General features: G+C 45.2%; 2 protein-coding genes across 3 annotated transcripts in view; one reads left to right on the top strand and one right to left on the bottom strand.

Annotated features, from left to right (window-relative positions):
- Positions 1 to 1,792: 1,792 nt before the first annotated feature.
- LOC6531755 (protein twist) lies at positions 1,793 to 3,795 on the bottom strand. Its single transcript, XM_002092509.4, has 2 exons — positions 2,407 to 3,795; positions 1,793 to 2,311 (listed from the first exon to the last, which is right to left on the bottom strand). Exons 1-2 carry the CDS (start codon positions 3,630 to 3,632, stop codon positions 2,062 to 2,064), a joined length of 1,476 nt encoding a protein of 491 aa, XP_002092545.1. The 5' UTR covers positions 3,633 to 3,795; the 3' UTR covers positions 1,793 to 2,061.
- Positions 3,796 to 7,226: 3,431 nt separating this feature from the next.
- The window catches only part of LOC6531754 (Krueppel-like factor luna), a 32,916-nt gene continuing 16,925 nt past the window's right edge, over positions 7,227 to 23,217 (top strand). The window contains exons 1-3 of one of the 2 annotated variants that reach the window (XM_039372403.1): positions 7,229 to 8,628; positions 8,886 to 8,921; positions 11,283 to 11,340. In XM_039372403.1, the coding sequence (XP_039228337.1) occupies positions 8,617 to 8,628; positions 8,886 to 8,921; positions 11,283 to 11,340 (106 nt within the window). In that variant the 5' untranslated portion in view covers positions 7,229 to 8,616. Of the gene's footprint in view, positions 8,922 to 11,282; positions 11,341 to 23,217 lie in introns of both variants that reach the window. The other variant, XM_039372402.1, reaches the window with a different exon arrangement.

The raw sequence follows: 23,217 nt of genomic DNA, 5'->3' as shown, positions 1-23,217 counted from the left end.
CGATTATTTTCCCAACATATGTGTGGGCGAGCGACTCGAGTCGAGCGACGCGTAAATGAAATGAAAACAATTGCCAGGATGCGTGTCCATGTCCTTTGCCACTATTTTTCCTGCCCTCGCTGACTCTCGAAGGGAAATAGGCGCCGCCAGCTCAGAAGTTGTGGAATCTACCATTTATTTCGGCCTCCGCCATTCGGATTCATTCATCAGACATTCAAAAATGGGCGTTCTGGCAACCAATACTCGTATAAATCAATTGTTCTTGAAACCCTCTCTGTGTCTCCCTCTCTCATGAGTCTCATGATTTCTCTTTCATTTGTGTATAGTTTTCCGCCTTAATTAGATGCGGAAATTCTTTGGAAATTCGGCGTTTGTTATATGACCATTGCCAGGAATATAAAATGGTGATTCGGGTTTATTGAGCTGGGCGGCCAGCGAGCAATTCTCTTGATTAATAGATTATTTGGACAAACAAGCGTTAGAAAAACATACTGATCCTCTCGATTATACCTAGGTATTCTCGTATTTAGGAATGTTGTTAAATGATATTTTAATGCTGAACTGTAGAATGCATTTCATTTCATTTTTATAATAACAACTACTACGAACCTTAACAAATGAACATAGCCATAAAAAACAATAACGTATGGGGCACCTAATTCTTTTCTGTTGAATTCTATAAAAAGAATGTTTAGATTGTATAAATAGTAACTATACATAATATATTTGTACATATATAATATTTAGTGTAATGAATAAACTTGTAATCTTAAGCAGAAAGTTTCCGAGAATAATTAAAATTTTTGTGGTACAGAGCAATTCGATTGGCATGGAAATAAATCAACAACATTTGCCGATGTGTGAAGTACAAGACAGCGTTAAGTGGATCAAATCCCTAGTTTTCCTATCTCCAAATTCTCTTTCAAGTTGAATGTCTCATTATGCATGATAAACTTTAGAATACGTTCCCCTAATAAGTTCTAACACTTTTCAAATGAGCACACCCCAACCCCACGAACGACAACCTGTCAACATGGATGCGATATGCCAATTTAAACAGATCTAAACAGAAATCTAAATTTGTATCTACAGATAGCAATGTGTTTGCATCTTTAAGAATATCCGAATCCGAAATAAGCAGTGTACAATGTATATGGAGCGGAGAGCACTTTCCGAGCACCGAGAGCTGTCATTTAAAAAGCAATTAAGTCAACAACTGTGAACGAGAGCGATCTTGGCGATTTCAGGCCTTTGATGAGGAGGAGTCCAGTTCCAGTTCCACTTGCAGGCATCCAAAAGACGGCGACTAAATTATCTGACTGAGCTAATTATGAGCATTTTAAGCACGCATTTTGGCGACATAAATACTTTGCTCAACTATATATTCCGCTGCCCTGGTATACTTTGTAAACAGTTTTTATGTTTTCGAACATAAATCAACCGGATGTGGATGTGTTGCTCCATCGCGGCCCGGGTGTTTCTGTGTCTGTATCTGTATCTGTGTCTGTTCGCTTCTTCCCATGAACAGCGCGTATCTAGAGGATGCATTGTGTGTGTGCGTATCTCGCAGATACATAAAGTCCGTCCGTTGGCGGAATGACGTTACGCTCTAAGTATGTCGACGTCGCTGCGATTGTCTGCGCTCCAAAAGACAAAAGTCCAGATCTCGAGGGGACCGACCCCCCCAGCGAAGACATTTTCGCGCCCAATTTAGTGGGCCCCTCCAATCGAAAAGCACAGCGGAGTGAAGCGAGTTGAAATGAGATGAGATGAAATAAAAGGCAAAATGGCGTCTGGTTTTGTTCATGGCTTTTCTTTGTTTCTTGGCTTGTTGGCCCGTTGGCTTTTTACAATTAATTTAGTTTAGTTTAGACTATGACATTAAATAGGCATTAATAGTAGGTTTTAGGCTTAGACATCTAATCATCTAGTCGACACGTATATATGGAAAGCGTGACAGAGAATTGAAGAGTGAGAGCGCCTAGGCTCTGGAATTCACACGATAGTTGCTGCTGGAAGCCCCTTCCTGGACAGGATTAGCTATGGTGTCCTGATCCGCCGCTATGCCTTCTGGTGCTGGGCATCGCCCTCCATGCGCCACACCCCAAACAGATAACTCAGCTTCTCGGGCGGGATGATGGGTGCTCCATTGGCCTTGCGCAGGCACTTCAGATCCGCCTCGGCTCCATTGGCGGCGGCACTCAGCAGGGAACTGGCTGATCCGTAGGCCGAGGGCGATCCCTGGGCCTCCAAGGCCTTCAGCAGGGATATATCACTCGAGCTGAGCATGCGGCACAGGAAGTCGATGTATCTGCAAGTTGAGTAAACAAGTTCGATTAATAATCTATCTTTGCATGCTTTTAAGTGTGTTTAAGAAGAGCACGATGTCATCGATAGATTTCTTACCTTGTGGCCAGCTTTAGGGTCTGGATCTTGCTGAGTTTGTCGCTGGGCAGCGTGGGTATGATCTGCTGCAGGGACTTGAATGCGTCGTTGAGGCTCTGGGTGCGCTGGCGCTCCCGCACATTGGCCATGACCCGCTGGTTGCTGAACTCGTCCGTTTCCTCCGTCTTGCTGGGCTTCCGCTTCAGCCGGCGACGTGGTTTGCGGAATGCCTTTCCGCCGGCATCCGATCCGTCCAGCAAACTGCCGGCACTGCCGTCATCCGCCAAGCAGGCGGGCGACATGACTCCGCCGTTGAGATCGCTCACCGAACTCAAGCCGTTGTGGCGGGCGTACTCCATGTCATCCCGATCCGAGCTGGAATAGGCACTGCCGTTCAGGGAGTTGGCCGGCTCGTAGCCCTCGAAACTCTGTCGGTAGGCGTTCTGGAAGTGCATCTGGGCGTGGTTTTGCTGGTGGGACTGTTGCTGCTGCGACTGCTGCTGGTTGCTGTAGAGCGGCAGGAAGACCTGGGTCTTGTGCTCGGGCAGCTCCTCGTCGGGGAAATCGAAGTGGGATTGCGGGGAGGTGCAGGTGCTCTGGACTCCAGGACAGGACTGAGCCGAGGCCACCTCATCCACGGTGGTGGGCAAGTAATCCACATAGATGTGTTGCTGGTGCTGCTGCTGCTGTTGCTGTTGCTGGTGGATTAGCTTCTTGTGCTCGGGTTGCATGGCCAGTGATCCCCCGGTTTGGCAATCGTAGTCGCCACTGCTCCTGGCCCTCTTGCCGTGCTCGTTCCAGGAGGATCCGCTGCTGGCCTGGCCATCGAAGCCATTCGGATTGTTGCCCGAGCTGGTGTTGTTGCTGCTGGTGTTGTTGTTGTTCAGCTCCAGGCTGGCGCTCTGGGCACTCTGGTTGCTGCTGGTGCTCAGGACCTCGTTGCTGGGTATGTTGTAGTCGGTGTCCTCCAGTTCGGTAATGCCATAGGCGGCGTACTCCGAGGGCAATGGGGCGTACTGGGGATGTTGCTGCTGCTGTGGCTGTTGGTGCTGCTGGTGGTGCTGCTGGTGGGAATGGAGGTGCTGCTGCTGCTGATGCTGCAGCTGGTAGCCGGACTGCATGTAGGCCTGCTGCTCCACCTGGATCAGCTTGATCACATTGTTCTGCAGCTCCATGATGTTGGGCAGCGTGGGCTTGTAGCTAATGTCCAGCAGCACTTTGGGCGACACCGAGCGAGCGCTCATCATTTGGTGATCTTGCTGGGCTATGTAGCGCACTTCTTGAGTTAGAACTTTTGATATCTATATATTCTTATTTTGAAACTTTAGAACTTCGTGGATACTTTTTTCACGCCCGCGTTTTGTGTGGATCGGTGATCTGCTCGCACGCACTGACGGAACGCAACTGACGCAGGATCCTTCCGGCCATTGCTCAAATTGACATTTTGCGGCTGCTCGACGGCCATTCGCTGCTGCCGCTCTATCGTCGTCCCGCTCGCTCGCTTGTGTGGCCATCTCACTCGCACTCAATGGCGGAAGCTGCGGTGGCATCAGCAGGTATGACGTCAGGCGGCGGGGGATTTCGATATTCTTGAGCGGCAGCGGCGGCTGCAAAACGCAAATACAAATACAAAGCTAAATGGAAGAGAGCCTTGACTCTGCGCTCTGGATTTTTCTCTTGGGTTATTCTTTGGGTTTTCTCTCCTGATTTGGGAAAATGCCTGGGAAATATGCGCAGGGATGCGGGGACGGGCAATACGAGGGGAATTGTCGGCAATTTTTGAAATATTTTACTTGTTGATTCAAAAAGGGGATTGACAATATCTTTGGATCGACGGCAAATTATAAGATAAGATACATATATACATATATAGATATTAGTATACTAAAATGACGAAGTTTGACAGAGTAATGATACATTTTGTTTATAATATGAAAGAATTTTTTGAAAATTTAATTTGGTTGGATAAAGATTTTGTTGTGCAATTCCAAGTCGAATGTTTAGTAAACTTCTCTGAAATGTATTGTTTACAGCTTAAGTTTTATTTTAGACCAGATTTTATGTTTACAAACTATAAGAAAATGGAAGAAAGTTATATATATTAATACAAAAATTCAAAGCTATCGCAATGGCCAAATTCTGACAAATCAACAAAGGTCGGGTGTAAATTCATTTAGATGTAAGGTTGTACAAATTGATTATAAGTTTTATCTGATTGCATATTTACCCAATCAAATGTTCTGTGCGAGGGAATTTCCGTTTTTAGATACTTTGGGGTTGCAGGAGTTTCCCAGGAAACAAGCCAAAATGTTTAGACGCTTGCCCATAGAAATCATTCCGCTCTTATATAATCATCAGTTGCCAACCATCGTAAAGCATGCAAATCCACAACCCTAACCGAGGGGAACTCCACGAAAAGGTTTCATTATGCCTAATTAGTGAATTCCCACACACACGTACCGGGAAAAGCGCAGGCGAATGCCGTTCGCAGCTCCGAAAATCCAGAAAAATACGAGCGAAAAGTCAAATTTCCGGATATAATTATCTGCCTGCCTGCCGCGGCCAGCAAAAATACCCGATTAATGCAGATCGCGAACTTCCGCTGGAAAAAACCACGATCGAAGATCTCCGGTCGCCGATCGCCGGCTTAGGTAATAGCAAAACCCAGGACACGAAATGGACCCCTTAGAAAAACCACCAACAGGGTTTTGCCCTGTACCCAAACTACCTGGTCTCAGGAGCTTGGATATGATGAGCAATATGATTTACTGCCCTTCGCACATTTATTATTATTATTGTTATAAAGCACAGACTAATGTAATCTATATATTAATGGTCGTTCATAAAAGCAAAATATAGTTTAGTGTAAGATTATTTTATATTTAAAGGAGTAAAAGAGGGATTCGCATTCTCTTATTGGTCAAAACTACGAAATATACGTAGCCAACTTTTTGGATTGAGTGTATAAATACGGTTTCAGACAGTGAACAGCAGCATGCGCCTAAAAGTATGCATTGAAAAATATGCTTCAAACACATTTTTAGATCACGACTTCAAATTGGTCATATGTGAGCTTGCAGTTTGGGGGAACTTAGGATAATGTAAGGACATGTATCTCTTAAATAAAAATCATTTAAATAAACATCGCGTTGCCTCTTTTCGCTGGCAGATGGCGCCACAGTGAGTGTAGCAAAGTTGTAGATACGACCATTCAAAATTATCTTAATGTTCAAATTGGACACGCTGCAGTCACGTAGTTTATTGATTTCAATTCCGTTTACGAGCCCAAATCGAACGAAAAAAAAAACCAAATCAGAGAGAGAAGCTGGAAAAGGTATTTTGCGTATTACTTTTTTTCACGGATGCTGCTTCTGTTTTTCATCTCTTGTCGTTGTTTTTTTGTTTGCTGCTCTGCGTGGTGCGATTGCCAAACGATTGCCAAGCGGACCAACTTTCCATTTTGACAATGCTCTAATCCTGCCATCGCAAAAACCATGTGTGTGGCAGTGTTTGCGGAGCGTGAGAAGAAACTTTTGGTGCACGTAAATCTCGCTCGACAATCAATTAAAATTAAAATATTTTTTGCCTGCCGAGCGCACAGCGTTGTCTACATATTCGAATTGACTTTTGATGATGTATCACGATTTATTGTTACCAAAAATGGTCGTCAAAGCGCGTGGAAAAGTGGATCAGGTAGTCTGGCGACGTCTAACGGGTTGGGTGCTGGGATAAAACGGGGCGGTGAGCGGTCGGCGGGCAAACTCCCACAGCTTTTGATCTTACAGTGGAAATACCCTACATCGGCTAAGTATTCCCGAAATTGAAAATGTAGTCTTTACAATGTAGTTTGTAAGTATCTTCGTTAATCCTAATTAATCCAAATGACAAACTTATAAAAATTTTTTTTGGCGTTAATCTAATTACAGAATATTGAATGTAAAATCCATTTTTATGCTTTATTGAGTTGTTTTAAGTAAAATAAGCTTTGAATTTAAAAATATTAAACTTTGTTAATCGCTACTTAAGAAAGAGAATAACTTTCTTTGAAATTATGACTTTTCTTTAATTTGCGTATGGCATTACCCTTTGTTCTAACTTAATTTCAAAGCTCTTTAAACTTTTAAATTATTCTCTATTAATATTAATAAAGATTCGTAATATACAAATACTAATGTTTGATTAGCGCATACTAACTAGATTACACAGACTAAATTTCGACTGTGCTAAGTCGGCGAAATCGTGTGCGATGCAACTTCTGCGATTAGGAATAAAGCCGCTGGATGGAAGCCGCGGCTGCTGTCAGCGAGTGCTCCAAAAAGTATCTTGCGCTTGTGTTAATTTCTACCACTCACCTCACACACATGACCCACCAGCCCCACCTGCCCCACCTTCACCCCCCACAACGGCTTTTAAGGGTCCGTCAGCCAATGAAATCGCTGGCGCCAAACACCTACACTTTGAGCTTGTCAAGCTTCTGGCTGCGTGTGTGTGCTGCATGTTAATTAACAGCCAGCACACACACACACACCTACACGAGCGCCAAAAGCGCTCACACACACACACATTGGCGCAGATGGGTGGGGGCTCTCACACACACAGGCGCGCAAGTGTTGGCCACCCAATAACATAAGCGCCAACTTGTCATTTTAGCCTAGCTCCACCTTAACTAAACAAACAAACAAAGTGGTGCACACACACAAGCACACGTGCGCGCGCGAATGTCAAATGCGTGTGCGAGGTGTGGTGAGTAGCGGGCGCCAAAGCTCACCACACTCGGGGGAGCCAAAGTTGGCGGTTAAAATTCGAAGAGCTCAGAGCAAGTTTGCTCCGCGCCGCGTTCAAACGTGCTACGTGCGGGAAACGCTTTTCTGTTCTCCTCGCTTTTTTGAGCTCACATTCAAAGCAAACTCAAAAGCAAACTCAGTTGAATAGAAACAATAATAATACAGAATATAGAGTATAGAGTATATACGATTATGATATGTTTATAAAATATTAGTTGACATATGATTGGCAGGCCGTTCCATTCCGTTTCGTTCCGCTGCGCTTTCCTAACCGGCGTTTCTGCGCATGCGTGCGTGCTTGCACTGCGTGCTGCAACTTAGTGTTTGTGTTGGTGCGACGCTTTAAATGGCGTTTTAAGTGAAATTAAAATGACGGATGTGCTGTAATTTGCACACTCACGCTCGCTCGATAAATACAAAAATAAAAAAAAAGCATCAGCGACAACAACAGCAGCAGCAGCAACAACAACATCGACTAAAACCAAGAATCCAGCGGAATAAATAATAGCAACACACACACACACGCTCTTTGGTGGGGCGTTGTGTCCGTAGCATGTGCCTCAGTTGATCGAATTAAGTGCGAGTTTTATAGCGCCCGCGGGACCGGGAACTGCAATTGACTGCCCAACCGGAAATGCAAGCCCCCAACAACAAGTGTAACACCCCCGCCCAGGAAGCGTCGGCAATAAGTGCTAATAAGTGAGCCGCAGACTATATACGAGCTATAGCTATAGCCATACGAGCTAAAACCGGATGCAGGGCCACTAGTAATTGCCAATTTTAGTTATCACCCTGCCTCGTTCAATTGGAAAAATCTGTTGGTTTTCGCTGCTCATGCTCAGTTTAGTTCATTTCATTATCTTTGTTTTTTTTTAAGTCATGCTTAGGCGGTTCATCATCACATATATTTGCCTAAGTAGCTAAGCAGCAACTAAGTAACTTCGTCACGCACTGCGCGCGCTGCATTCGTTACCACACAAAATGCGGCTTTTGCTTCTGCTACGGTGGCCCCCCACCCCGCAAAGGGTTGTCCCCCGCCACCGAAACGCATAAACAAGCTGAAAAAAAATATAAAAATAAATAATACAAAGAAGCGCGGAAGGTTAACAGCAAAAAAAAGGGTAGAAAACAAAAACTCAAGGTGCGTTGCACTCGTTTTGTCATTGATTCCGCGGATGCGAAATAGCATGCGGCAGTTGCAGGCAGCAAAGAGCACGGGCAACAGCTGCTGCGACAAAAGCCAGGCCAAAAGCAAAAGCCAAAACCAAAACCAAAACAGCGATTATTTCAGGCATCCGCCTCCACCTTCCCACCACCACCACCCCCTCCCTCTGCCAAGTCCGGTAACAGAAAACAGAATACAGAAACCCTTGCTGCTGCCTGTCTTTTGTAACGTGGCCAGAACGTTGCCGGGCAATTATTATTTTGTAAGACGTTTTACAATTTAATGGTTTTCATGGTAAGTACACCGATGCGAAGGCAAACGCGAACGCCAACGCCATATGCCATATGCCATGTGCTCCCCTTTCTCGGCCACCTCTGCGACCCTGTCAGCCGAAAGTTTGTTTTGGTGACTCGCGGGTTAAGGGGTCACGAGGGGGACGGGGTCAGGAGGGGCGCCGAGGGGCATACCTGGCCAACACCAACCTGTTGCACTTCGACGCGAAGAGGGGCATTGTACCACTCTTAATTCCCTGTTTCTGCTTCTCTTTGCAGAATGGACTTGGATCCGACCCTCTGTCAGCAAAGGAGGTGAGTTCTCAGATTAACTATGTCGGTAGAGATAAGATCCGGGCGACGAGGAGAGATTCAGAATATACATATGAATATATCCACTGGTTAACTGGGGAGCTTAGTAAAGTCTTAGTGCAAAGCATATGTGATCTCGTAAAAGTCATAATAGTTACAAAATTCTTAAAACTTTAAAGTAGAGCTCCTCTGCAATTTAATTGCGACTGCACCCATGTTGTTTCAGCGCAATCTTTTCCGCACCTAACTAATTGTTATTGGCTGCAATTTGTCTTCAATATCAGTCAAGTACAGCTCATTAGGGCCCATCGCTTTCATGAGCAACAATTACCACCAAAAAAGAAAAAAAGAAGCAGGCGTCCATCAATTAAGAGCGAGAGAAGAGTGAAATATTTTCATGTTAGCGATACACTCTGGCCATTCGAAATGGCAATTGCGAAGGAATTCCCAGTGGGCCAATTCCTTTTGATGCCCCATAAAACCCATCCCATCCCATCAGTCGCCTCAAAGGCAAAAGCCGTCAAAAGCCAGAACGGCAGTAGCAGCGGAAAAGGGGGTAGCAGAATAGCAGAATACCACATACCAAGCGTAAGACAATCCATAAAATTGAGTTCCATCGCATCTAGTCGTCGGTGGGGGGAAATCGGAGCCAACTAATGTCCCGGCCATTCCCGATCATTCTATCAATTGCGGCGCCTATGAGAAATTTCAGCACGTCCCAACACAAATTAGCAGATCGGAGGCTGCAGCGCCCCATAACAATATCATAAAGCAGCGAGTTTGTGGGGTGAATTGGTATTGGAATCGGAATCGAAATCGGAATCTATATAACAATAAATCAGCGCGGGCAATTAGAGGGTAAAGTGAATGGGGGCCAAGAAATATAAATATAAATACCTTTGGACAGGGGCCAACATCAGTCGCATATCAATTGCAATCTCCAGCGTCGATCGCCGTCTTCCATCTCCCATCTCCCATCGCCCATCTCGATTTCGATCTGGATCTGGATCGAGATCCAGATATCGATCGCCGCTGCCGGCCAATGAAGTTGTTGTTGTCAATGTTGTGGGCCATAAAGCGAACAAAAAGGAAAAGAGACCCAAAAATGCCCCACGGCTGCCATTCGACACAATCGAAGACAAACTATCTAATCTAATGCTGGCAATGAGCATTTGTTTGTTTAAATAACTGCATGGCAGTAAGCGGCGACAGCGGTAAACAACTGCTCACATCGCGTGGCCAAGTTCTTGGTGCTCCCCCTTCCCCCCTTTCCCTCTTCCCCCTCCCCTTTTTGGCCACCTCAGCATCTTTGCGCCCACTCGCCGCTGACATTTTTTCATAATTTGCGCTACAAGCCTGACAATTGTCGTTGTTGCCCACTGGGCACACACTCTGCATCCATGGATGCTGACTTGGTTGTTGTTCGCCTGGTCCTGGTTGTCGCTTGTCGGTTGTCCCCGCTGGTTGTTGGTGTTGCCGACGTTGTTCGCGACCGTGTTGTTGGCATCAGGCTGCCTGGCTACCCTGCAAGTTGGGTTAACCACGTTGACTGGTCAAAAGGATGACTGTGAAAGGCTTTAACCCTGCAAGTGCTGACATCTTATATGTCATTATTGGAAAGCTTGTCCTTTGAGCAGACTTAGCCATTATTAAAATAAACGAGTAAGAGTAAACTTAGTTGGTCTTAAAACTTTTTGTAGGCTCTCTGTGCGATAAGTCATGGTCGAAAACACCCCTAAAATATTGTAATATTTTAAGCCTCATTTAAATAATACTGCAAAGTGTTGGCTCTGGCACCCCATTCCCCCGCAAAAAAAATGCATATGCAGTGCCAAATTAAAATTTATCCATTTTATGGCGCTGCGGGCAGCTCATAACTGTTTCTTTGTTATTATTCGCCGCTTTAAACTTTTTTTTTCGGTTTTTATTGCCGTTAGTTTATTGGCTAAAGATTTCGTAAGCACATGAAATGCGCAACAATTGCGGTTTTTCGGTTTCTTCCCACTTATCTGGCCCGATCTTCCATATGGAGTAAGCCCGATATCGACGGAAGTCATTTGCGGTGGTTCCAGCTAGGTGAATTCAATAAGCAAACAGCTTCCAAGCACGCACACTCCACACATTTCCATTTCCCTAAAAACCCCCAAACTGAACTCCCTGTTCTTGGTCTTCTTGGCCTATTCGAACACTTTCGCCCATCAACAGCATTTTGTCAAACTTGATTAGCACTTGATTGGCCCAAGCCGAGCTTATGACTCTATTGTTCGACTGCATGCATAATGGGCTTTTCGTATACTGAATCTCCCCCGCTGTCCGGCGATAAACAATATTGATGATAATCTTTAATTTCTTTCCGATCCACAGGCAGAGGGCCCTCCGGTTCAGGTTGAACCAGTTGATCTGAGCTTACGATCGCCGCGCGGTAAGTTGCTAATTATACGCTATCTAAGTTAACTCAACCTGAACTCGCATGCCGACTGGGCCGAAAACAATTAATCAATGAAATGGACGCCACAAGTTGATCACTTGAAAGCAAAATCAGGTCATCGCGAGCTTGAGAACACCGAATACCTAGAGAAATGAGTTACAAGTCCAATTTGCATTTCTTCTCTAATGATGTTCGATTTTTTGTTTGGGCCTAAAGTGCTGAAAAGATGTTTTTGGGAATACCATTAGTGGGTGGAACGAAAGGTAAAAGCAGAAAACTTATTTGAACTATGGGGAGCTTACACTCTTTATAGAAATGTTATGATTTTATACATATTATAGTACAGGAATGTAGTGTAAAATAGGAAAATAGAGGAATTCAATGAATCCATAATTATGAGCAATAAAACCGTAGATAATAGGGAGCTTAATTAAATATTGGCCAAAACTAATAACAATAACAAATACTTCTGCGCTCTAATCTATGATATTTCATCGGATCATAAAAGAGATATTCCTGATGAGCAAACAATCCAGTCGATAAGTAAGAGCGCAGCTCGTTGGGAACGATACAGAGATCTATGTTAAAGATATCTATCAGCATTTATATCAACCCATGATCACACTCCTCCCATCAAAAAGACAAAACACTGAATTTCTCAGATCTCCTACGGCTTCCCCCACTCCCACTTCCCCACTACCCACTACCCACTCCACACTTCTCCCCCGTGGATTGGGGGGCCGAGATTATCCGGCAATCTCGCAGACAAGTTCAAACAAAGGGGGGGAAACAAAACGTTAGTCATTGCCTAATGCTCATCAGGCGGAGCCATTCATACGTGAAAGCCTGATGAGTATCGCCGTGTGATCATCAGCAGATCGGTTGTGGGCCCATTAGGCTCATGCTGATTCCGCTGCGAGTACCGCTCTATATCCAACGCCCAGGAACCTAGGCAGATAGGCACCTAGGAACCTGACCCACAACAAGTGGCTGCAGATTTGGTGGGGGTAAGTTCGTGTTGGTTTTAACCACTTGACCGATCGAGCGATCGTCTAAGCAGCCAACCACCACCAACTGTTTGACCATTTGACCTTTGCCAGCCTTTCTCTTTGCCTCGATGTGTGCGAGGTTTGTGTGTGTGCAAGGTGTGTGTGTGTGCAAGGTGTGTGTGAGTGCGAGTGTATGTGTTTGAAGTTAACAGCAACGCCCCGAAAACCCGAAAAAGCCACAAAAACTTGACTAGATAAATAGATGGTTAGTTACACGGCCATCCCAGCCGTAGGGTGCCCAGCGGTACACCTAATTTAATTAAGAAGCCAGAGAGCTTACCTTAAATGGCTATACAGTAAGATTAACAGCTAAAAACCCGAGCTCCAATCCAGTCCATTAAAGATATCCAAGCTAGAGAGCTGCGCACGAAGCCGGAGCTGGAGCTGAAGCTGAAGCTAAAGCTGGAGCTAAGGCTCGAGCCGAAAGTCAAAAAGTTGTTGTCTCGCCGCGCATATTAATCAATTAGGCATGATATTAGTGAGGGCATCATTAATTTTGTCAATGCGCTCACCTGGCCACAATAGCTATTTGAGAAGCGCATAGAGAGGCGGCGACACCAATCTCTCATGCTAATGGTTTATGGCGTGCTACCAAAGCGTCCACAGGTCTCCATGTCTCCATGTCTTCCATGTCCGCGGGTCCAGTGGTTCAGCGTTCCAGCGGTACAGCGATCTACAGATCCGTGGCGAATGTGTTAAATAGCGTTAAAATTTGTAAAACAAACGGCACATAATGGTCCGGGCTAATTTTCAACCTTAACGGTCATCACACGAAAACCAAAGCCATGCCACCCGAGCCGAGATTTTTCGGCACACATAAATTATGGGCTTTAAATAATTATGCAATTAGCTAGCGCAGCGATAGATAGCCTCAAATTGCCAATGAATGGAGGGCAATGCGGCCAAAAGGTCCCCAGAACGACGGAGACAGTGCCAAATTCCCACCAACTCTAATTGCAGTGCCCAGAAGAGGTGAGAGCTGGAGAGTTGGAGAGCTGGTAAGCTGGAGAGCTGGTAAGCTGGTGTGCTGGGAAGCTGGAACTGCAACTACAACTTGATTTATTTAAGCTACCCAAACAGCCCATAAATAAAGCTGTTGAACTAGCCACCATTCCAGAAGTGGGCAGAAGGGTGGAGCCCGAAGATCGGGCTGGAGAGTCTCCGAGCCGAGCCTGGGACATCCACGTTGCCTTACCCAAAAACAAAAACAAAAAAAGCTGGAAAAAAACAAAAAACACAGCCCAACATCGTACAATCCCACACCACCGAACCACCGAACCACCGAACCACCAAACCACCGAACCACCGAGCGATCGGCCTCTCGCCACTCAGGGGCATAGGCTTTCCAGGTTAAGTAGATGCGGCGACACGCGGGTCGATCCAGCGAGCGAACGACCTTAAGACGGAGATCCCAACCCGAACCGGGCGGTGGCGGAGCAGGAGCGGGAGCGGGAGGGGATGCGACCAGGCGACGATGTTGGAGCATCCACGGCATCCATCGAATGATATGCAACATTTGGTGAAGTGCTCGAGTACCAAGCACATCTTGGGCTGGGGCATATTGATGGCAAGGTGAAAATGTGACGGGCAGGTGGGCGCAATGGTAGCAATGGAATGGGTATGGGTTTAGGGGGAAATGGGAACCGTGATCAAAGCAGTATTGGATCGGTAAAATACAGTGAACTATTTACTTATCATATCTAGACTTAAGTGACACTTTTAGGCCGATAAATCAACTGGAGACTACCGAATAATATTATCATAATTTAATTCATTGGGTTGACTATTTTGTAGAGAAACCTATCGTCTAATCCCGCAATGTGTTCGCATTGCTGCACTTCATCGATTGCGATTCGGGTATCTGGCTGGCGCTCTGCTGATTTGGCGAATGCATCTGCTGCTCCCTCAGCGATAGTCAACTGAAGCCAGATCTCATAATCGCTGGCGGCTCCCAGCGACCTGGAGATTGGAGGCTCCACCAGCAGGCCTCGCCCAGATCGACGAGCTCCACTAGATGCCCCAATCCCAGATCCCGCACATTGCGATTCCGGAAGGCGGGAGGCAGGGGGAGCCGCAGATACCCACATCCAAACGGATGGGCGTGTGGACGGCGGCGGTGATTGTTTTTTAATTATGCCTCGGCTGACACCCGGGCGGGTTGACCATTCGAGATGGGCAGATGGGTAGATGGGCTGGGGATCGCGGAACATGGAACCCAAGTGAAACTGGGTGGAGACGACGACGAGCAGCCGTGTCTCTGGGCCTGGTTAACATGGCGCGTATGTAGCGCATCGGGTTGACTTGACTTGACTTGACTGAGTGACTGTGACTGGCTTTTGAGGTTATGTGAAAGGTCAAGTTCGTGATCGCATTCAAACATTTTTGCCAACCACTCATCTCGCTGCGCAGATCGGGCCCAGACCCCATAGACTATAGACCAGGCCCAGACCATGGCCAAGGGGCTGAGGAGCTGAGGAGCTGAGGAGCATAGGGGAATCGGGGAATCGGGGAACTGAGCCCAAGACCCGGGAGTAGAGTGCAAGGAACACGAGTGTGAGTCGCCGCCGCCGAAAAAAGCAAAAATTTACAGACGGCCAGAAAGAGAAGAAATACCCGATCCAAGCGACGTCGCATCGTAGAAAAATTGAAGATGAGCGTGCCACCACCACGCCACGATTCTGCCATTCCCGTCTCTGTCTCTGCGGGCTCCATCTCCATCCTACACCCCCCCCCCCTTAGTTTCAGCCCTATCCCCCATCGCAATCCCCATCTGGCGGAGATCCCACCGCCGTAGCCCGCCACCCGCGCCGGAACCGAATTGAGTGAATGTAAACTGTGGTTTACTTGTTTCCAGCGTTGTCATAGTAATTTTTCTGCACTATAACAGCGGCCAGCGTCGCCTCCAACAACATTGAAATATGCACTGGGAAAAACACCTGCTTAAAAAGCTTATATGTGTGTCATATAAAGACTTGGGAGGGCATTGAAACAAGAGGCTTGAATTGTTCCTAAACTGATCAATCAATGAGTTTTGAAGCCTGGAATTTATTTAAAAATAACATTCGACTGTGATATACATTCTCAAAGAATCGCACTTAAGAATCTTCTTGTGAACCCACTTGACAGCACTTTTTCTCAGTGTACAAACTTTGGGGTGCTCTCGGATGTTCGGTGGCAGCACTAACCCGAAAACATTGAAACAAGCGGAGAAAAATGGAGATGCTGATGACACTGGAGACACGTTGTCTCTGGCAATCGTGCAACTGACACACCACCACCACCGACGGCACCGCCAGATACACCAGATCCCTCCAGTAACCACCGTACCACTGGCAACAAAATGCTAGACAGCATATGCCACACGAAGTTTTGAAAAGATTACACTGGACAACAGGCGAATGGAATGGGGTGCGGCCCGATGGAATTTGTGGGTGGGGAAGATGATTTGGCAATTGGTAATTGAAAGTTTATGCAAACACTAATTCCCAAACTCTTTACGAGCAAAGACACAAAAATACCAATTAGACATTAGACATTTCGTAATTAAGAAACTTAAATGAGTTTCTTGAGCACTAAATGGTGCTTCTAGACTAGATTTATTCTTGACTTAAGCAGTTTCGTTGAATCGTTAACTGATTTACAAGAATCTATGGCATCAATGACTCGAACTCAACCATCTCACATCTTATCTTATGGGGCTTTCGGAGGGCACCTGCTCTGGAGTTCTGGAGTGGAACACCCCCGATTCTCAGAGACCCCGGGGCTAATCGAAAGCCACTCAAGAAGTCCCTCCTCGGCCCGTTAAGCGCGGTGCCCTGCATCTGGGCGAGCATAAATCAATGTGCCAACCGGAGGAGGTATTCAAACCTGTTGCACAGTGTTCTCCCGCGTGCTCATCTTCTCAGGCCGAGTCGAAAAATGAATAAAAAATACAAAAAAAAAACAGGGGGAAAGAAAGAGGATCATGCGAAGAGATCCGAGCGAAAAATATACAGCGAACAAGGAGGCAACAACCACGCAGTTGCAACATAACACAACTTCCACACCACAGCACTGCACATCCAAAGTAGATCCACGCTTTCGTGAGCAAACAATTCGAAAGCTGACAACGACTTGCAGTACGAGGATCTCGGCGACGATCGATTCGTGTTAGTCATCACAGTCAACGTGGCCCACACGAATCATAATGAGGCAAAAGGCTGGTCGAGCTGCTCCTCAAAACAGTGCCATTTATGCATTATCGGATCGATAAGGCACAAACGATTGCATCTAAGGATCTTGGCCAGCTGGAGCTGGAGCAAAGCGCTGATTCGGAGTTTCCCAAGATCTTTTCGTGTAGCTCATTAGCCTGGCAAGCTAATTTCGCAAGCGGCAGACAATGCCTGCAGTAAAAAATATACAAAAAACCAAAAAAAAAAATGTGGAAACGGAGCCAAGCTGGCTGCATATTTATTGGTCATAAGTGCGGCAAGCTTACCGAAAGACAAACAAATAAACAAAACAAAACAGCATAAAACAAACAATTCAGCAGCAGGCAAAAAAATATTTGAAAATTTGTCTCCGACTCGAGTTGCATAGCAATCGCATATTAGCAATTTGCATTGTCTACTGGAGCACACTTGGTCCGCCGAATGAGCTGCAAATGCGGCACTGGTTTACTTAACTCTACCTTTCCAATAGGTGTATGTTTTGGAAGCCCCCATATACCCCACATCCCCATCCAGTCATGCAGTCATCCGGCCCCTTGGATTTCTGTTCGGAGCTGTGAAAAAGAATTCTTCGAGCAGCGTCTACAAGTCGTGCAACGGCAGCAGCTCGCTCTTCGTGTTTGCCAAACAAAAAAATTTGACTCATGACTTCGGCGGGAGCAGCCAAAAAACCAAAAACAAAAAAAATAAAGCAATACAAAAAGGCGAAGCAATGTAAGGCTATAAGGCGATACGGCCATATGTCCATACAACCACCCACCACCATTCACATCCTTTTTTGGCCTGCTCCTGGCCTGCTACACTTTTGGATTTGCTCAAATTAGTCCGTGCATGCGGCGGGGAATGTTTCTACAAATTAACGCCAATTTCGTATCACGTTATTAATAGTTAACCATTAAATTGACCGCCCCCAAGCTCAGATCATTATCTGCATCTGCATTCGGCGGCTAAGGCTAACAAGGCTAACCACCACAGCAGCAGCAGCAACAACAGCAATAGCAACAACAAAGCAACATCCAACCAACCGCACTGTGATTCCTTTTGGCCAAAATTGGTCTTGTGGTCCGGTGGCCAGAGTGCAGCTGTTGGCCGCCTGACTTTGCCTTGGCCAGCCAACTAGCGTCTTGCCTTAATTATCTGAAGGAGCTAAAATAAAAACAAAACAAGAGTGTATACAAATATCTACGTATAGACTAAATGCAGGATGCCTGCGAATATCAAAAGATTTTTTTTTCTTTTTCCGAGGGGAACAGCTGCGCTGCGGCCGCGTCACCTTTGTTTACCGTATCGAGCGATAAGCTTGTTAACTGTTAACCAAATCTGTAGCGACCGCTGCAATAAACATTGAAGCTGCCTGCTCCAACTTGGCCAGCGAACACACATGGAGAACGCCCACCAGCCAAACAGCCAACCAGACCGGCTAATTCCTCAATGAACCCCGAGTGGCTAATTAAGTCCCAGATTCTATTAGCGACGCCAAAGGCCGCAAGATAGCGATCTCAGTGTGAAGGTGGCCTATCCTGAGAACTTTGCCTCTTATCGCGGAGTAATTTTATCGGGGGAGTGGGATTCTTTTGCTGAAAAGCAGACAAATTGGAAATCCACAGAAGACAATGGGCTACTTAACGATTTTTATGTATATATGTACATTTTTATAAGTAAAATAGCCAGAGTAACTTTTACTTTTACCACATTGTATTCGAAGTCCCAAGTCGTGAGAATCTTCCGAATCCTTTGAAAAGGACAAGTTCTGGAAATGTTACGCAGGTTATTATATCACTGGAACTTCTTCTATCTTTACGATTTAACTTCTTTTGATTCACCCTATTCATTATGTCTATTAGATCCGTGGCTTCTTATCGCCAAGACAACATCATCGTGTAATTGAATCAAACTTATGGATCGATCAAGTTTTGTTCTCGAGATACACCTCTGAATACCTTAATTCGATTCATGCCTTCGATGCCGTGGTTGCCGTGTCAAGTGTCCATCGCTAAGTCATGTGTAAACTACCAATGGTGGATTGCGACCTGGGCTGCAGCGATGCATTAAGATAAACAAATGCGGATCGAAGTCGGATAATGTCATGTAGCCATGTCATATGTTAGGCCAGGCAAAAAGCACCAAACTGGAGCACTAAGTCAAGCAAAAAAAAACCGACCTGACAAAAGACAAAAAACGAAAAAAAGCAGCGAACGGAGAGCGCGGAAAGGAAAACATTCTTATCGATTACACCTGAGACCTCAATCAATAAATTGATTGTTAGCGATCAGTTTAAGGCAGGCAGGCAATGCGGAGCTGCATCGTTCCATCGCATGTGCTCAGCATACAAAAGAGTTTTTCCTCGTCGCCGGTTGTTCGTTGCTGGTGTTTCTGCTGTTTCTGGCCATTGTGGTTGTGGACTTTTGGCTGCTGCTGGACGGCTCTTAAGATAAGCCGCCTGGTCTGCTGGCTGCCGAACGATCGCTCTCCGGCGGAGGCCTGTTCTTCAGATTCGGCCAGGGTCTTAGCCGCAGCTTCAGCCTGGGACCAAGACTAAGTCTGAGCCAGAGTCTGAGCCTCAGCCTGAGATCGCTGCATCGCGATAGGCCAGAGCAGCGTTTGGACCAGGTCCAAACGTACCAGCCAGCCGGCGTTGTTTGGAAGTCGTCGATGTCGTTTGCTGGTCTGTTTGTTTGTTTGGCGAAAGCACTGGCCGAAAATTAGTCAAACAAAATATACAGAATTTATTTGCAAAGCCCTTTGTGTTTACTTCATATGACTTAGAACTGAGTTCTATAAGACTGCTCTTACTAGGATACTTTCATATGAGTTTCTAAATTTTACAATCATATTTCCAATATTTCATTTCCATTTAAAATCATACATTTGAGCTCGAATATAAATGGACATTTTTTCGCCCTGTGTAGCTCAGTTTTCGTCCATCGTCGCACACTGTTGTTGTTTCATTTCATTGGAGGCATAAAGCAAGATTTGTGTAAATGTCAGGTGGTAATAGTGACACTGTGCGCCACTTGATTGGTTTTACTTTGGCCAAGAGCCACAGGAAGGCTCTCCACGTCCTCCGCGTCCTCCTCCCATCTCTCCCTGTCTCTCTCTGGCCGCTCTCTCTCTCTTTCTATCTCCCTCTCGCCGTGTGTGTGCCAATTTTTCGTTGTTGCTGCTTTTATGGTCGCAAGGTTGTTACGGTTCTCGGCGGTTGTTAGCATTTCTTTAATTGGCTCATTTTCGCGGCACATGTTCAGAGACTAAACAGAAGTCCGGCAAAAATTTATTGCAAATAAATTAAAACTTATATATAAAAACTATGAACTCCGCGGCAATCGCATCGCAGCCATCAATTAGACATGTAAATAGACTTCGGCGCACATCAAGTCCCATGTGGCGTATGAGTAATGTCCGTGTGTTTGCGGTTGACAGTTTGTCTCGCTGGTTAAACGTAAAGAATTTGGCTGCCGGATTGGATTGTCAGCTGAAAGAATGGATTTTTAATGGTATTTAAGATTCGTGTGTCTTTTGGGATCGTTTTGGGTAAGCTATTTGGTGCGATTGCAACATGAAAACGAGCGTAGGTTTTCTGAGCCACTTTTTTGCCTATTTTTTAGCTTTAGTACATTAAGCAGGCTGCCTTTAACATATTATATCTTGCTAGTACAAACTAAATGTATAAACTTAACGATTTTTGTATCTAAAAAGAAAAAAGCTTTTCCTTTGCCCAGTGACCTAAATCCGAGCTATAACTGCATTTCAAGGCTGGGCTACCTCTGTCGTTAAAAAACGCTTGCCACAAATCTTCGACTAACATTTGCTGCCGACAGCCGATGCTGCGCAGTGGCCAAATGCAGGAAAATAAAATAATAATAAAAGCGATTTGAGAGACGCCCACAGAACGCAGCTCCAGCGGCAACACCCTCACACCCAGCAGCACAACAGCAACATCTGCAACATCAGCAGCAACTGCAACATAGGCAGCAGATCGAAGGCAACAACAATGCTGGAAGTGGAGCCTTGGCAGTCGAGTTGTATTTGTGAATCGAAAGCACAGGCTGCGTCATCAAAGTCATTAAACTGTCGACTGCTTACGGAAGTTTCGTTGTTGCACTTGGGTTGCTTGGGTGTTGTTTGGTGTGTTGCTGTTGCTTTTTGGGTGTGGATCGCTCTTCTGCGTTTTGTAACTGATATGCGACAAAGGCAGCAGCAACAACAAGCACAGCCAGCGGCATGTGGGAGCATCGAGCTGAGCACTGCGAAAAATTACATATACCATAACTATATATATTTCTTTTATTATTAAAACGTATAATATAATGTTTAATATTGATATTTAGAAAAGATTATAAATAAGTCATGTGTTATTTGTTGTATTTGCTATTCTTAGCTTATGAAGTATAGTTAGTTCTTGCAGTGCCTTTTTATGTCGTTGGAGGTGTAGGCGTAGGTGTAGAATGTGGCAAGTCACTCACTCAGTTGTGGCAGTCGGAAAAAGACTTCATACTTCTCGTTTCCTCACTCGCACCCGCGATCCGAGTCCGCAATTGGAAGCCAGCTTCAAGTGATTTGGAAAGAAATAATAAATGGGGAAATTCGAGAGGCCTCGATGATCGAAAGTGGGCTATACTCTAACAAAACTATAAAAACAATATAAAAAACTTAAATGGTATACAAATGAAGCGATGCTTTCCGTGGGCTAATTTCATTTCTGCATTATAGATGCTTATATAGACTGGTAGCCTCTGAAAATCCTATCGATATATTCTTGCGAGATAATACAATTGCAAGTTATTATAATTCAGAAGCTGAGCCCCTAATGCCACATCGATTTAAAAGCGCCTCGCAATAGGTGTTTATCATTTCGGTGAAGGGTATGAGCTTTTAATAAATGCGGCAAATACCCAGAGCAGCTCCGGGTTTGGTTCGTCTCCGACTTGGTTTGTTTTTTTTTTTTTGCCTCCCTTCGATCGGGTGTGTCTCCCAGCGGCGACAATTTCGCAATCCGCCAGTCAAAGGTGTGTTCTGCCCCTCTTTGCACCGCGTAAAGCAAAATACTCTTTGGTTCTCCGATTCATTCACTCATTGCAGTCGGTGCATTTCAAACGTAGTCGGCGTTTTAATGACACGCGCAATTCACTTCGCCCGGCCAATTTGCCAATTTGTCACCAAAAAGCGAAACCGCATCGGGAATTGCCAAATTCTGGATGAACAGCAAAGCCGAAGGAGTAGGAGGAGTAGGAATTGGAGGAGTAGGAGGTGGCCCTCAGCCACAGATCGTCATTCATTCGATTCGGGGAGTGTGACTTTGCTCCAATCGTGACTTTCACAATCAACCTTCAGAAAGGTTTTTCGAAGACGACGACGACGACGACGAGTAGCGTGTACCAGGCGCAAAATGGGTTGCAGACGGCCAGCAAATCTGGAGGAGCAGCGAAGGGGGGGAATAAACTAACAACTTTTCAAAGCGTTTACTTTGGCGCTTCATCGAATAATATTTCTCACGTTCTATTTCTTTGTTGCTGCTGTCGAGGCTGTTCTTCACTTTTTTCCCCACAGATATCTGTTTTTGTTTATCGTCTTCTGGCACTGGCAGATTGACTGGGTGCAGGGCATCAATAGACGACAGGCCAGGTCGGATTGGTTTAGTTTATAATTCGATCGCCCATCTGCTTTCTCAGTCTCATTGTTGCCGCAGTAATTTTGATCGGCTCGATATTTTGGGGGAACTTTTTCACGACCGGCAATGGAATATAAAGCAAGAAAATTGTATTTCATGCATCGATCTTGTCAAGATTGTCATCGGAAGTGAAGAAAATTCTGGCCATGATCGTTTCCAAGAATTCAGTTTTGTGCTAGCAATTGTTGTGGTTTCTGTGATGGGAAACGGTGTCTATAAAATCAAATTATCACTTATATAAGTAAGTAACTCAATTATTAAGCCACATTTATAACTCCGTACGCACTTAAACAAATGTTTGCTCATTATTTATTTATATGTTTTACGCATTTGTTTTAATAACTCTATATCAGATTGATAAATCATAATAATAGTTATATTAAGACTAACAACATTAAAAAAAAAGTTAACAATTATCGTTGTAACGTTGCGCTCCAGGTACCATTTATAATCAATAACTAAAAGTAGCTTAACACAACTTTTATGGCAAGGATAAAAATCAGCCTGGACTGGGCTAAATTCAATTATCCACAATTATAATCCAATTAGAGTTATATATCGTTTAATGGCCACGTTAATGGTAATGGGACATAAAAACAAACAGAGGGGAGGGGCAGCGCGGAATCCTAAATCAATTTCCTGTCAGCCATCAACGAGTTTCATTCAAATTCCTGTGTCCACGACTCCATCCATGGGGATTTGGCCATCGCAGAGAGGAAAGGAACTATGTAAATGCCGGCAATCTCCATTTGGCATTGCCGTTTGGCCATTCCCATTCATTAGGTGGCCATTTCAATTAAGCCATAAAAGCCAAATCTAAACAGAAGACCAATTTTCCAAATCCATCCCATTCGCAGTCGAACTGTTCCCATTCAGCGCCCCTTTGCCGCCCACTTTTCCCCTGTTCCCAGTGATTTTAGCCACAATGTTATTGCCTTTGCATGTT

This window comes from Drosophila yakuba, chromosome 2R (assembly GCF_016746365.2).
Source record: "Drosophila yakuba strain Tai18E2 chromosome 2R, Prin_Dyak_Tai18E2_2.1, whole genome shotgun sequence".
NCBI classification, from domain to species: domain Eukaryota; kingdom Metazoa; phylum Arthropoda; class Insecta; order Diptera; family Drosophilidae; genus Drosophila; species Drosophila yakuba.
The sequence above is the reverse complement of the archived record's forward strand: the minus strand, read 5'-3'. Positions and strand labels throughout refer to the sequence as shown.